General features: G+C 43.1%; 2 protein-coding genes across 5 annotated transcripts; one reads left to right on the forward strand and one right to left on the reverse strand.

Moving 5' to 3' along the window:
- Positions 1–3,040: 3,040 nt before the first annotated feature.
- Positions 3,041–6,684, forward strand: LOC130384357 (cytosolic sulfotransferase 3-like). Of its 3 annotated transcripts, none has more exons than XM_056592492.1 (8): positions 3,041–3,303; positions 3,607–3,767; positions 3,925–4,053; positions 4,344–4,444; positions 4,735–4,861; positions 4,963–5,060; positions 5,249–5,423; positions 5,495–6,679. In XM_056592492.1, the coding sequence occupies exons 2-8, from the start codon at positions 3,632–3,634 to the stop codon at positions 5,605–5,607; spliced, it is 879 nt and encodes a 292-aa protein (XP_056448467.1). In that variant the 5' UTR covers positions 3,041–3,303; positions 3,607–3,631; the 3' UTR covers positions 5,608–6,679. The 3 variants fall into 3 exon arrangements, with proteins under 3 accessions (XP_056448467.1, XP_056448458.1, XP_056448476.1); XM_056592483.1 differs by having other exon boundaries at positions 3,042–3,303; positions 3,629–3,767; positions 5,495–6,678; XM_056592501.1 differs by lacking the exon at positions 3,041–3,303 and having other exon boundaries at positions 3,658–3,767; positions 3,972–4,053; positions 5,495–6,684.
- Positions 6,685–7,408: 724 nt separating this feature from the next.
- LOC130384330 (cytosolic sulfotransferase 3-like) lies at positions 7,409–10,795 on the reverse strand. Of its 2 annotated transcripts, none has more exons than XM_056592462.1 (9): positions 10,685–10,795; positions 10,415–10,556; positions 9,943–10,081; positions 9,733–9,861; positions 9,446–9,546; positions 8,979–9,105; positions 8,775–8,872; positions 8,446–8,620; positions 7,409–8,374 (listed from the first exon to the last, which is right to left on the reverse strand). In XM_056592462.1, the coding sequence occupies exons 2-9, from the start codon at positions 10,427–10,429 to the stop codon at positions 8,262–8,264; spliced, it is 897 nt and encodes a 298-aa protein (XP_056448437.1). In that variant the 5' UTR covers positions 10,430–10,556; positions 10,685–10,795; the 3' UTR covers positions 7,409–8,261. The 2 variants fall into 2 exon arrangements, with proteins under 2 accessions (XP_056448437.1, XP_056448431.1); XM_056592456.1 differs by having other exon boundaries at positions 10,415–10,560; positions 10,685–10,789.
- Positions 10,796–14,152: the final 3,357 nt, after the last annotated feature.

Consider the following 14,152-nt stretch of genomic DNA (forward strand, 5'->3'; position numbering starts at 1 on the left):
GTGTTTGAAACAGCCACAGCATTGCTCACACGAGACGTTGCAAAACAAACGTTTATTAGCTAACGGTAGGCCTATATTTCCATTTATTTAGGATTTCACAGTACTATATACTCTATTGAGTCACCAGCATCACCAGCAAAACATCCCATTATGCATTCTGATGTACAACACTTGAATACACACATTTGTAGCACCTCATCCCAGGCAGTCAGTCCTGGGATGAGGAACAGGGTTACAAGCCGGTACAATGGTTCTACTTATACAGCAGTTGGTGCTGCAAGACTATGACTATGACTAAGCCAGCAAGTCTATGACTAAGCCAGCAAGTCTATGACGCCGTCGCCAGGGCCATCCGGGACCGGCTTGGCCCTAACCCGGAAGAGCATCGGCGCCGGAAGAGCATCCGAGCGTTGGTGCTCACAGAGGGAGCCCGACCCTTCGCCTTTGCCCAGCAGCTGTGGGACCGAGCCAGGTGGGTGGCTGGTCCGGGACCAGAACACAACGGGGGGGCACGTGGAGCTGGTCGTCCTCGAAAGGTTCGTCGAGGGGCTCCCGGCCGGAAACCAGCACCTGGGTGCAGTACCACCGCCCCGAGAGCCTCTCGGCCGCCATCCACCTTTCAGAGAGCCACCTGTCCCCCCCTCCGTCGGTCCAGCAACCGCCACCACCGGCCCCGTGCGCCGGCGCAGGTGGCCCAGCCGTCCCGCGGCGGGAGAGGCCGACCCCAGCGCAGAGGGCGAACTGGGGCATCACCATTCCAGAGCGAGCGCGTGAATCACCTCCCCCCCACCGGCAGACGGCAGCTCAGACAGCAGGGAAGGGGTGTTGGCGATGCGGGCAGCCTGGCCACTTCCGGTGGGAGTGCCCCATGATGGAGGTGGGCCAGGTCGTCCGAGTCACCGGCGCCCTGTCTCCTCTCCACGGTCTGGGCGAGGCGTACCGTATCCCGGTGAGGATACGGCGGGGTACGTAACAGGTGCTTCTGGACTCGGGCTGCATGCAGACCATGATCCATCAGAGCTGGTGCGCTCTGAAGCATTGGTAGAGGCATCTAGCATTACGGTGAGGTGTATCCATGGGGTTGTTCACGAGTATCCCTTGGTCCCTATCGAATGTCATCATGGGGGTAAAACGCATAGGGTCAAGGTGGCGGTTGGTCCGAGCCTCACGCATCCACTGATTATTGGGTTAGAATGGGCTGGGTTTCCACAGGCTGTTAGGGGGATACGGGGGTGCGTACACGACAGATATGGACATGTAAGTCTTGTGCTGTGTTCTGTGCCGATGCGGGGGCGTCCGACACTGCTCGAGGGCAGGGGGCGGCGGTGGAGCCTCAACCCAGGTCCCAGCGCCGAGGTTCCCATTTGTGCGAGATTTTCCCCCGAGCAGTCTCGGTACGCTACCCTACGCTCAGCCTACGACCAAGTGATGGCTATTGATGGTACCCGGGTACAGCCAGACACAGTGCTCAATTACACACACTTTGTGGTGGTTAGGGATAGGCTTTATCGGGTCTGTCGTGACACCCAGAGTGAGGAGGACGTCACCAAATTGCTGGCAGCGGGCAGCGGGCAGCGGGCAGCGGGCAGCGCGCGGTTCAGTCTACTTCAGATGATGAGGAAGTGGAAGAACCAGAGACGTCGGAAAACCTGACGCAGTCGTTTGTGGTTCATAATATCGTCTGGAGCGCACACAGCTTTTGGCCATGATAATATGTATTATATGATGTAGATATCTATGTATTATATGATATTATTTAGATATAGAGCTCCAGGGCTGTAACGCAAGTATTGTACACTTCTTTGTTATTTGGATAACCGTTCTGCTGCTGGTGTTATGGCGCATAACACGTCGGACTCTCTGGCTTGTTTTATTATTAATTATTGATGACTTACATTGGTTTATGAAAGTTCAGACAGGTGTGCAACCAAGTAGATTAGAGATGGCCATTTGTAAATAATTTACGGGAGATGACTTGCATTTTGTTGTCCAAGTACCTGTTACTTTGTTCAATGACAATAAAGTTGAATTGAATTGAATTGAAATTGAATCTAATCTAATCTAATGACTGTTGATACAAAAGGAGGCACATGGAGTTAACTGTCAGGAAAACCAGCTGAGTGAAGAAGTTTTTAGTTTGTTACAGGGGGCTGTCTGACTGTCACAATAAAGCTGGTGTTCTGGAAAAGGCTCCAAAAACATCTGAATTTTCGAGTTAGTTGAACCAATGTTAAAATTATAAAGTTATTTTTCAATAGACATATTTTTTGTTTTTGTGTGGAAAAAAAGGGTGGATGGTGGCAGTGGGGCTCATTGGGTGCTCAGCACCCCTAAAGCTCTGACCCTTGGATCGCCCCATGTCTATGACCTACTGAGCAATAATTCAGATATTTGGCAGGAATGGGAACGGGAGGCAGTTTATTTCAGATCAAAGGGGGGAAAGTGTATCGTCATGGATACTATCGGTGTCTGGAAACTGTCTCAACTGCTGATAAACGTTATCACTTTATGGCGTTTATGGCTTCGTGGCTCCACCTGCCATTGCCGTCACATTTAAGAATGGGTAATAATTTGTGTTGGGAGTGACGCGATACAAAAGTGATGCAATACTGTAATGCATTAGGCTACTTTTTGCTGTCACGCAGTAATGTAAGGCATTACACACAAATCTCAGTAACGCGTGTTACAATGCATTTAAACCCGAAATTAACCCGAAATTCGCCAACATCGCAAGATTCGCAGAGGAGAAAACAATCTGCGCCAATGTTCCTTCCTCTGCTAGAGGAGAAGATCACGGCAGAGGCAGAGTCCAGGGGGGTTGGTTGTAGTCTTTTCGCTCGGTTCTCCATCAATAGTAGGACTAGGACGGAGCGAAAAGACTACAACCAGCCCGCCTTTCTGTTTCCGGTCAAGGAGCAATGAGTCTTACAACAGAATTGCCCAACACTGACGGCTAGTACAAATATTACACTGACTCCAGAGTAATTACACTGTTGCCTACATTGCGTTACCGGTAGGCCTATAGCAGTTTTAGATTCCATGCTATCTCAAACATTTATGTTGAACACAATGACAATTGCCAGATGCCAAAAAACGAATGAATTAAAACATTGACAGGGCGAGAATGCAATAGGCTCTGCCCACCTCTGCACACCAGGGGGTGGGTCATCAAATGTTACCGAATACAAATAGGGGAAAGTAAGGGATTCCAGCAACAAACCCATCGATCACAGAGGAGGAAAACCACTGGACTAAAGACTTCAGGAGAAACGCAACTAGGCTGCCAAAACGCCCGTAGACAAGGTAAAATAGGATTATTTGTTTTTTAATACAAAAATAAAGGCTACAGAAATCGTGTGCAATCGCCCACTCTTTAACAAAAATGTCATGTTCTTTATGTATAACTAATCTAATGGATCTAATTTTAGTTAGTTAGTTGAGAAGTCAAAAAATCATATCAAAGTTATTAACCTGTAGCCTATCTCACAAAATAATGTTCATCTCGATGTTAAAGGCTGGACTTCAACAGTAGCCTTTATAGGCCTCAGTCAAATATTGTTTGAAACATTTTCAAAGAAGAAAATATCTCACTTTGCCATCTTCCAGATTATTTATTTTCTCATTTTAGACAATGAAGCCGCCTCGTCCAACCTTATTTGATTTCCATGGAGTTCCAATGACCCATATTTTCACTGACGACTGGGAAAATATTAAACACTTCCAAGCCAGACCAGATGATATCCTCATCGCAACATACCCAAAAGCAGGTTTGTGTAACCTTACAGTGGAAATTGTGACATTTTCAAGATTTTCAGTTGAGTATTGGTCTTCATTAACAACTTCTATAAAATCACATCATTACTTCTCTATAATAGTGTTAGCTCTCATTGCAACTCTATATCTCTCTCTTCATTGTTTTTTCAGGAACCACATGGGTCTCCTACATTCTTGATCTTCTGTATTTTTCTCAGACAAGGCCAGATCGTCAGACTTCCATGCCTATTTATGAGAGAGTACCTTTCCTGGAGAATAAGAAACCAAATCATCCTTCCGGTTAGATTTTGATTATTTTGAGGTTCAGTCCTTTGATGAAGGAAATGCAATGCATTGTTCCTATTTCTATTTCACTGTTATGTTCCAGTCACTTGTCATTATGGAAAAACATATTTAAAATAGGTTGGCCACATCTGACACTGATAATATTTCTTCATAAAATATTCAGAGGAAAATTTTGTATTTTATTGTGCAATAAATTCCAATAATATCATGTCATTCCCAGTAGTATCAAATGGGAATATTGTAAATAAGTAAAGGAGCTGTTTGGTTTTCATCTTTTCATGTAGGAACCGATTTGGCCAACAGTCTGGATACTTCACCTCGTCTCATCAAAACTCACCTGCCTGTACAGTTGATTCCCAAGTCTTTTTGGGAACAAAAATGCAGGGTACATTAGGTTAAACTTAATTTAAAGTAGGGCACACAGTGCACAATATACCATACACTGACAGCCAAAGGTCTGAAATAGGTTGATGAACTTAATTGGGCTCAATTTACTACTATAGCTTATTGTGGACTTAAACACAATCAATGTTTAACAATATCTGAAATAGTAACTTTTACATTCGTGCAATGTGAATATTGATTTATCTTTGCTGTTATTTACAAAAGATACCTTTGCCAATAAAGACCAAGGGTTAGGGTTTGTCATATTGTCATATTGGGAATTCTATGCAGGTAGTCTATGTGGCCCGCAATGCTAAAGACAATGCAGTGTCTTATTTCCACTTCAACCGCATGGACAGCGTTCAACCAGAGCCAGGAGACTGGAACAGCTTCCTACAGAATTACATGGAAGGACAGAGTCAGTGAACATATCAAACACAAAAAGACCAAAGAATACAATGTGCCAACATTTTCCTAATTTTCACTTAAAGTATCTGATGGATTCTTCTCTGGTTTTAGTGGCATTTGGATCCTGGTTTGATCATGTGACTGGCTGGTGGGAGAGGAAACAGTCCCATCCTAAACTACACTACATGCTCTTTGAAGATATGGTTGAGGTAAGTAGTGTGCAGCAAGAGCAGCAGTTGTTAACCAGAGTATGTGTACCCAAGGCCAAGGGATACAGTGATTTATGAATCATTCACAAATGTGACCTTTAGAAAATGGGCCCAAATTTCATGCCACATTTTTAGGGTTAATGTGTGTGCGTCTGTGTATGTGTGTCTGGGTGCGTCTGTGCCTTCAGGACACTGGGCGAGAAATAGACAAGTTGTGCTCCTTTCTTGGTCTGACCTCGACAGCCGCAGAGAAGGAACAAATCAGACGTCAGTCGCAGTTTGATAATATGAAGAAAGACGACATGGCTAACTATTCAAGTGCGATAGTTATGGACTTTAAGATCTCTCCCTTCATGAGAAAAGGTATTTCAGATAACTTCAAAAATGAAATTTTATGATGTCCTTACTTTTGACTGACACATCTTATTTCACAGGGAAAGTTGGTGACTGGAAAAACCACTTCACCGTAGCCCAGAATGAACAGTTTGATGAAGAGTATCACAAGAAGATGAACAATACAACTCTGCATTTCCGCACTGAAGTTTGAAGTCTGGCCAGGCTAGTCTTGCATCATGATTAAACCAGAGTGACAGATTAAGTTAGGAGGTAGACTATAGATGCATATTGCTGTTAAACACATGAAATAAACAGCCACATATATTAATACATTTAAACACTGATTTAGCCCTTTTTTAACAATAGACAAGGAAGAGTAATTAGTAAAGGGAAACTATATAATATAATATTACAATACAATACTTCCTGAAGGATTACTAGAGTTATAGACATAAGAGATCTTATATTATATGTATTAATAGTATTTGGAGATAATTAACGGAAGACCAAGAACAAATAAGAAAGATAAGTAAATTGAAACCGTATTGGTTTGTCATTTATCTAAGTAAACACAAATACTTGAATTGATTCCAATTCAAGCACTGATCTTACCTTCGGACACACAGTCACCCAGGTCTTTGCTATTAATTCGTTAGTCAATGTGGGAGAACAGTCAAGCTGTATACAAAGAACACTGCATCTTACACACAATAAGGATTCTCTTGATGGGAAATTGACTCAAACAATGTTTAGTTACTGTGTGTGTGTGTAGTAGTGTTGCATTCATAAGTAAACAAATTCATAAGATTATCTATTTTCTAGACCAACCTCCCTGAGTGCAGTCTAGCCCTACATTTTTTACTTTCTTTGTCAGTCTATTCACTCTTGATTTAATTAATGTCTCAAGCAGTGGTGTAGTCTACTTATACGTCTAGGTATACGCCGACTCGGAAGTCTGGCGTTCGAGGATTTAGGAACACACCATCTTCTCACTCGCTCTGCCCACTAGGAACACAAAACACAACACAAACACTTAAGGAGTCCCAGGCTACATGCTACAATAACATTCAAAATTACAATATGAAAAGCAAACTAGGCTATTTCAGTGTTTTAGTTAGTTATAAGCCTGGCCGCTCAAAATCTACTGCTGCCGGTTTGGTTGGCCCTGCAGCAGCAGATGCCACTACCAGAGCTACAGAGACTAGCAAAGACACAACAGAAAAGTGTGTGTGTGTGTGTGTGTGTGTGTGTGTGTGTGTGTGTGTGTGTGTGTGTGTGTGTGTGTGTGTGTGTGTGTGTGTGTGTGTGTGTGTGTGTGTGTGTGTGTGTGTGTGTGTGTGTGTGTGTGTGTGTGTGTGTGTGTGTGTGTGTGTGTGTGTGTGTGTGTGTGTGTCCAGTCCTCCAATATTAATGTGTATACCACATAACAAGTAGTCAAGAACGGCGGAGAACGTGGACATCTCGCTGTCCAGCATCTCCGACGACAGCGTGGTCATCGTGCCCCCGGGGACGCTTGGCCCCGAGAGCCCCCCCCGGGGTCCTGCCACTGCTACAGCACTGCTCAACTCCTTTCCGCCGCCTCGCTGATGGAGCTGCCTCCCTGATAGCCGCCTCCCTGATGGCCGAGCTGCAGCCCCCCGGCCCGCTGAAGCCCTTGCCCCCCCCCCCCTCCTCCCCTCAGTCCCTCTCCCTCCCGCTGAAGCACCAGGGGCCCCCCTCCCTCTCCTCCCGCTATACCCCTTGTCCTTCCCCAGCTCGGCCCCGCTATACACCCGCGCCTCCCCCGGCCCCCCCTCCTCCCCCGGCCCTGCCCCGCTGCAGCCCCAGGCCCCCCCTCCGGCCTCCCACTGGCCAACATGCTCGGCCGTGCAGAGACAGAGAGGGACGAGGTGGTCAGCCCTGACACACCGCCCACCCACCACACCTCAATCTCCTCGCCGGACGTCACCTCCGGACACTAGAGGTCACATGACATGGTTGCCAACCATCCTCAAATCCCTTCATTTTACATCATCAGGCACATTCTCAAGGTGCTAATAGGCAGATCCCACTGTCCTGACCACTGATTTGTTCTTGAAGCCAAAGAAGATTGGTATGGAGTATTGTAATTGTAATAGCACTATGTATAATGGTTTACATCATATTATGGTTTGCTTTTTGTGTTCATGTGACTGTGCAGTTAAAGCAAGGTCATTAATATTTATCTGGACTGCGGGTTTGAAAATAAATGTTTGTACTTTTTTAATTTCAAAATACCTGTATCTTCTGTAACGGGCTGTAAGTTCCTCAAGTGTGTCTTTTTAAGTATTTTTCCTCTCTAGCGAATATCTCTAAAAACTCGCACAATAAACAAGGTTCTGTCAGTGTCATGAAATCAAATGGCTAGTCAGTTGTTAGATAATATTCCAGGAACAATAACGTGCAAACAAGCATGTTGGACCACTGATCTCTATCTACAATCTCCTTCAAGCTTTACATGGTGTTTAGCCTGCTTGAAGCTAATAACTATTAAATAACAGAACTTTATTTTTTTCTTTTAGAAATATATGATTAAATTGATAGTTATCGTACACAGAAACAACACTGTATAATATTCAAAAAAAATCGTGTGAATCTATATTATTTTTAAGGGGAACTGTTTTTCTTACAACCCACTATATTTATGTGTGGGGCTGTTTTTTTTATTTTTTCAACAAAATCTCAAAGTTTTATTGAAGGCAATAGAATATGACCATAAAAAGAGAATATGAATCTATAAAAAATGTAAAATAAAGGCCAACCAGACATTGTAAACCTAAGCCTGTAGCTCAAACATATCCTCCTCAGTTAGGTTCAATCATAATGCAAGAGTAGCCTTGCCAGACTTTAGACTACAGTGCGGAACTGCAGCGTTGTATTCTTCATCTTCTTCCCATAGTCCTCATCAAACTTTTCATTCTGGGCTACGGTGAAGTGGTTTTTCCAGTCACCAACCTTCCCTGTGAAATACAATGTGTCAATCAAAAGTAATCACATCATAAACTTTCATTTTTCAAGTTATCTGAATTACCTTTCCTCATGAAGGGAGAGATCTTAAAGTCCATGACTTCCACAGTTGAATAGTTGGCCATGTCATCTTTCTTCATATTATCAAACTGTGATTGATGTCTGATTTGTTCCTTCTCTTTGGTTGTCGAGGTCAAACCAAGAAAGGAGCACAACTTATTTATCTCCCGTCCTGTGTCCTGTGCCCAAACAAATAAACAACCAAACACAAACTTTAACCCTATAAACCCCGGGTCTATTGGTCATATTTGTGTAAGCTTCATCATTCCACGTATCCCTTAGGAACACAGACCCCTGGTTAAGAATTGCTACCCTTACAGTAACACTACTTACCTCAACCATATCTTCAAAGAACATGTAGTGGATTTTAGGATGGGACTGTTTCTTCTCCCACCAGCCAGTCACATGGTCATACCAGGATCCAAAAACCACTAAACAAAGAGAGGAATCAATCAAAGAACTTAAAGTGAAGGTGAAGCAGAGGATAATGTTGGCCTATTATACTTTGGATATCTCCCAGCTATGTTTTACACTGACTCTTTCCATCAATGAATCTCTGTAGGTAGCTGTTCCAGTCTCCTGGTTCTGGGTGGCCGTAGTTCATGCGGTCAAAGTGGAAATAAGACACTGCATTGTCTTTAGCATTACGGGCCACATACACTACCTGCACAGAGATAATATGAAACAATATTTGTTATTGGTATTAAATTGAAAAAGGTATATTTTGCAAATAGTTACAAAGATAAAACAATATTCACGTTACATCAATGTAAAAGTTATTATTACAGATGTTAATTCAAATGTGTATTGTCTTTATTTTATCTTTAAATTACATGAGTAGCATAGTAAATGGAGTAAATCTAAGTCAATTAATACATTTGTCCAATTGTGTGGCCAAATAACCTAGCTCAGGTGATTAACCTTCAGCTTTCAGTTTTTGGAACATTGTGCCATGGGTGTCTTTTAAGATTTTACCTTAAACATTGAATGCAAACATACTGTACCCTGCATTCCTGTTCCCAAAAGGACTTTGGAAGCAACTGGACTGGCAGGTGAGTTTTGATGAGACGAGGAGAAGTATCCAGACTGTCAGCCAGATCGGTTCCTGAATTGAAAGATGAAAACCAAACTGCTCTCTCACCTATTTATAGTATTCACAGGTTATACTACTGTGAATTAAATGAATAAACACATGGCCAACCTTTAATAATATGAAGAAGTTTCCATAATGAATGTGAAAAAGAGAATTGTTTACGTCATATTTTTGCCCATCAAAACATCACAATCTTACCAGATGATTGGTTTAGGCTCGTAATCTCCAGGAAAGGTACTCTATCATTAAGAGAGGTGGATGTCTGGCGATCTGGTTGTGTCTTCGAAAAATACAGAAGATCAAGAATGTAGGAGACCCATGTAGTTCCTGAAAAAGCAGAGAACAAACATTACCTAACTAAAACTTGTATTACCACACTCAAAATATCCTTGATTTCTATACACAAACCTGCTTTTGGGTATGTTGCAATAAGGATATCATCTGGTCTGGCTTTGAAGTTTTGAATTTTCTCCCAGTTGTCCGTGAAATAATGGACCATTGAAACTCCATGGAAATCAATCAAATTTGGCCGAGGCGGCGTCGTTGTCTAAATAAAGACGGGAGGATGACAAAACCATATATTTTCTTCTTTAAAGGAATTTCAAACAATATTTCACTGAGGCCTATAAAGGCTATTGTTGACGTCCGGCCTTTTACATCGAGTTGAACATTATTGTATGAGACAGGCTGCAGGTAATAACATTGACCCGAATTTTGATTTTGAGTAATGTAATTCAACTAATCAAGCCTAACTAAAATGTGATCTACTAGATCTGTTACCCTTAAATAACATGCCATTTATGCTAAATAGTTGGTGATTGCACAACATCTCTGTAGCCTATTAGTCGTATATGGTAAAGAAATAAATTATAATAATTACCTTGTCTATGGGCATGTCGGCAGCGTAGTTTTGCTTCCCCTGAAGTCTCTAGTCCAGTTGTTTTCTTCCTCTGCGTTCTGTGGGTTTTGTTTCTGGAATCCCTTTCCCCTACTTGTATTCGGTAACATTTGATGACCCAGCCCTAGCTGTGCAGAGGTGGGCAGAGCCTATTGCATTATCGCCCTATCAATGTTTGACCTAACTTTCTGAACATAATTCTATGATTGTAATGTCACTTATTATTTTATTTTATTATTTAGGCCTACTTACCGTATCTCATTCTCTGAATAGGTTTGACATGAATGATGTGTAGACCAAAGGAGTGGCTTTCGCTGCCTACTCAATGTGTCCTACCACTCTGCTCCAACTTAAATGTCTGACTGAGGTTGTTTGTCATAATGACCTGAAACGACCTATATGAGCCCTTGCTAGAACAGCGCCCTCCATCGAGTGGTCGGAGTAACAGCAAACCGTAACGCATGGTTCCATGTGCCAAAACAGAAATGTGGACATTGGTTTTATTATCAGTGGAAAATGCTACATTTAAAATAATTGTTTTTCTTTTATCCTTTCTAGCGAGAATTTATTTTTAGGAGGATTTTTCAAATTGTTTCAGGTAACCTTTATTTCATAATGCCACATTTATTTCATAATGCTACATTTCTTTACTTAAAGCCACATCATTTCATAATGAGGTCATCTCAGACCAAACCAACAGGACCAGAACAGGACTGAATCACTCATTAGGGCAGAACCCAATGTAAGAGAATTCACAACATTTCTGGTGGATGAAAGGACACAGGGCCTATAAAAATAAGTCGGGACAAGCTGTTGTGCGGACAAAATTTAATACATCAATGGGCTCTTAGATAGCCTACCATGCTATTCTTTACAGATCCAATTGATCAACATGGTTTATCAGCCTACTATTCGGGTTTGTATTGAAGACTTTTTAGAAATGCTACTCTTCAAGATATAGACATGGATGACAAAGTCTAAAATAGTTTGAGACTGATATCGAGCCCGTGTCAGTGTTGAACGCCCCGGTATGTGTGAAACTCCATCTATTCAGCTGCTTATTTCCACTAGTCAATCCACAACTACTGTAGCCTGCTAAAAAAAAGCATTATAAAGTTGCTATGGGTTGGGTCCTCACCATGGGGATAACACATGGGGAGTCCTTAGAACCTCCTCCTAGAACCATTTTATTTCTGTTCACTTTATCTTTTATTTAAGTACCCTAGAAGTTTTGTTTAACACGATATTCAGGACAAACATCTCGGTTTAAGGATGTTCTTTCATAAACATTGAAAGAAGGCGTTGAACTTATTTTTTAACACATAGGACCCTATCTTGCATCCGGCGCAATTGACTTAATCACTGGCGCATGTGTCGTTGCTAGTTTGCAACTGGCGCAGAGCTTTCTTTTCCCTCCTGCGCCACCCGTCGGTAAATTAGGGAATGATCTTGCGCCCCAAGGGGCGGCTCGGCGAAAGAGGGAGGAGTGTTCTGGCGCAAACGTTCCCTGGAGCTATCTTGCAGTTTCAGAAACCACTTGCGCCACAAACCAGGAAATACCTGGTTTAAAGTCTGTGGCGTTGTTCAGATGCTATTTTAAGGGCGCATGCATGATGTTGCTTGTGCACCTCGCACATACACTTTGCTTCTCTCATCTACCTAGCCACACATTCTTGGTAAATTATTTGGGAAAGAACAGCTGATACAGCGGTAATAAGTTGTACTTTTAAATCGATGCATCTGCAAACATCGTACAGCAAACACATATTTTCTTGACACAGACATTGTGTACATGCCCATAACTTTTTGGATTGATGAGTATTTGATCGTGAGAAAACATTGTTTTACCGCGAGTGAGTGTTAAAAAGAATGAATGAATGCGGGCGCGCGTGTGTGTATGTGTAACACACACACGCGCGCGGGCGCATGTGTGTGCGTCCATCTGTTTAAACACACGCAAACTAAACACGTAATGCATAATACAGTCCATGGCAATGCATATTAACGGGGGGACACATGCATATTAGGAACACAAGTTTATAACGATAATGCATACAATACTGATAAGAAACAGTGTTTATAATGTATTGCGTATATCATTAAATAGAACCGCAATTACCGCATATGTTAAATCATATACGTTTTCTTTGCCGAAATTTATTTGAGGACTCAGTATTTCTGAAGTTGTGGAAGAAAACCTTATTCCATGCGTGAATTAGGCCATATTATTTGGCCATAAACTGAGCCATTTGAAGTTTGAAATTCATGTGCATCTCTCTCATCGGAGATTGCAGACGCACTGTCAAAACATCAACTCGTCAGATTCAAATGCACTCATGGCTCTTAAAGGGGATGGGAGCTGGCACTCTCATTGGTTTATTGCACGTTACGCCCAAACCACACCTACGGGTAACTAGAATATTTCAGACCAACCCTTTTAGATATGCGCCGGGCGCAAGAGTCATTTTTCGCGCCGGTAAACTAGCGACATCGCCGTAGAACCGCCCACAAAGCTACTTGCGCTTGGCGCTTCTCACTTGTGGACCGTTTCAGACCGTTAAAATAGGGCCCATAGAGTTTGGTGTGTTATCGCAACAATGTTTAATTGAGGTGGCCACTAGAGTTGAGGTTGCAGATTGCAGATTGCAACAACCTGAATCAACTCTCCCCTCCCTTTCCACAACTAAGATGGACTGTACTAGCCTGTATTATGTAAGGTGCAAGTAGGTACTTCCAAAATTATGTAATCGCCTACGACAGCAGCAAGTAGCCAAGTGATGAGAATCTTTGATCGATTTATGAAATTCCTATACAACATCGACTATGATAATGCTCCTACACAACCACAGTAGGCCTACTAAAAGATAATCACAAATGGGTCTTAGTCATGGGGATAGCACGCCACACTCCTAAAACTATAAGCCCATTCCTTTGGTTCTATCTCAAGCTGTTTGTCCGTTCTTGGCTACTGTAGAATCATGGTGATACGACATAGCGGCCTCCGTGAAAGAGGAACCTCTCCCCATGTAGAACATACTGTGGCGAATATCAAAAAGCAGAGGCGTGATATTCTTTCTGTGACCTTATTGTAACTTTCCAAGAGTACAGCAAGACCTAACTTAACCGAGAGCTTAACATTTACTAACCTTCACTAACTCTCTTCACTCACTGTCTTCCTGTCTTCTTAACCGTCTTCAACTGTCCTCTTAAAGCAAAGCATGATGGGAACACATCAGCAACCAATAGCATGTTTTAATGGTATAAAACAACACAACAAACATAGCCCCGGCGCTACATTGCCCCCCCCACCAGTTCGCTTGTCCTCAGCCGACAACACAGTCCTGATAGCAACGGGGAGGCCGCCACCGCCGCCTGTGAGCCCGTGGTGTCGCATGCCCAACCCCCCACTGTCTGTTTGAGTCTGAGGACTTGTCGGTGTGAGTGCTGGGTGGGCTGGGTGTGTCGGGACATCCAGCCGCCCGGAGCCGGTAGGGTGCCAACGGTCTCTGTGTAACACCACCACCCGTCCACGGACACACGATAAACAACATCGGAAAGCTGTTCCAGCACCTCACAGGGCCCCACCCACTGTGGTCAGTTTGGGAGAGACCCCCTTTTTCAGGGATGGATTGTAGACCCACACCTTCTCCCCAGGCACAAAGGAGCGGCCCTGGCAACGGAGGTCATACCCCCGCTTTTGCCACATTTTTTACCGAAGGC

Source organism: Gadus chalcogrammus, chromosome 1, assembly GCF_026213295.1.
Source record: "Gadus chalcogrammus isolate NIFS_2021 chromosome 1, NIFS_Gcha_1.0, whole genome shotgun sequence".
Lineage (NCBI taxonomy): Eukaryota > Metazoa > Chordata > Actinopteri > Gadiformes > Gadidae > Gadus > Gadus chalcogrammus.

Coding starts and splice junctions, on each gene's coding strand:
- LOC130384357 (XM_056592492.1), top strand. CDS start 3,632: ATGAAGCCGCCTCGTCCAACCTTATTTGATTTCCATGGAGTTCCAATG. Junction 3,768..3,924: donor CGCAACATACCCAAAAGCAG/GTTTGTGTAACC, acceptor TTGTTTTTTCAG/GAACCACATGGGTCTCCTAC. Junction 4,054..4,343: donor GAAACCAAATCATCCTTCCG/GTTAGATTTTGA, acceptor CTTTTCATGTAG/GAACCGATTTGGCCAACAGT.
- LOC130384330 (XM_056592462.1), bottom strand. Junction 9,862..9,942: donor TGCAACATACCCAAAAGCAG/GTTTGTGTATAG, acceptor CTGCTTTTTCAG/GAACTACATGGGTCTCCTAC. Junction 8,873..8,978: donor GAGATTCATTGATGGAAAGA/GTCAGTGTAAAA, acceptor CTCTTTGTTTAG/TGGTTTTTGGATCCTGGTAT.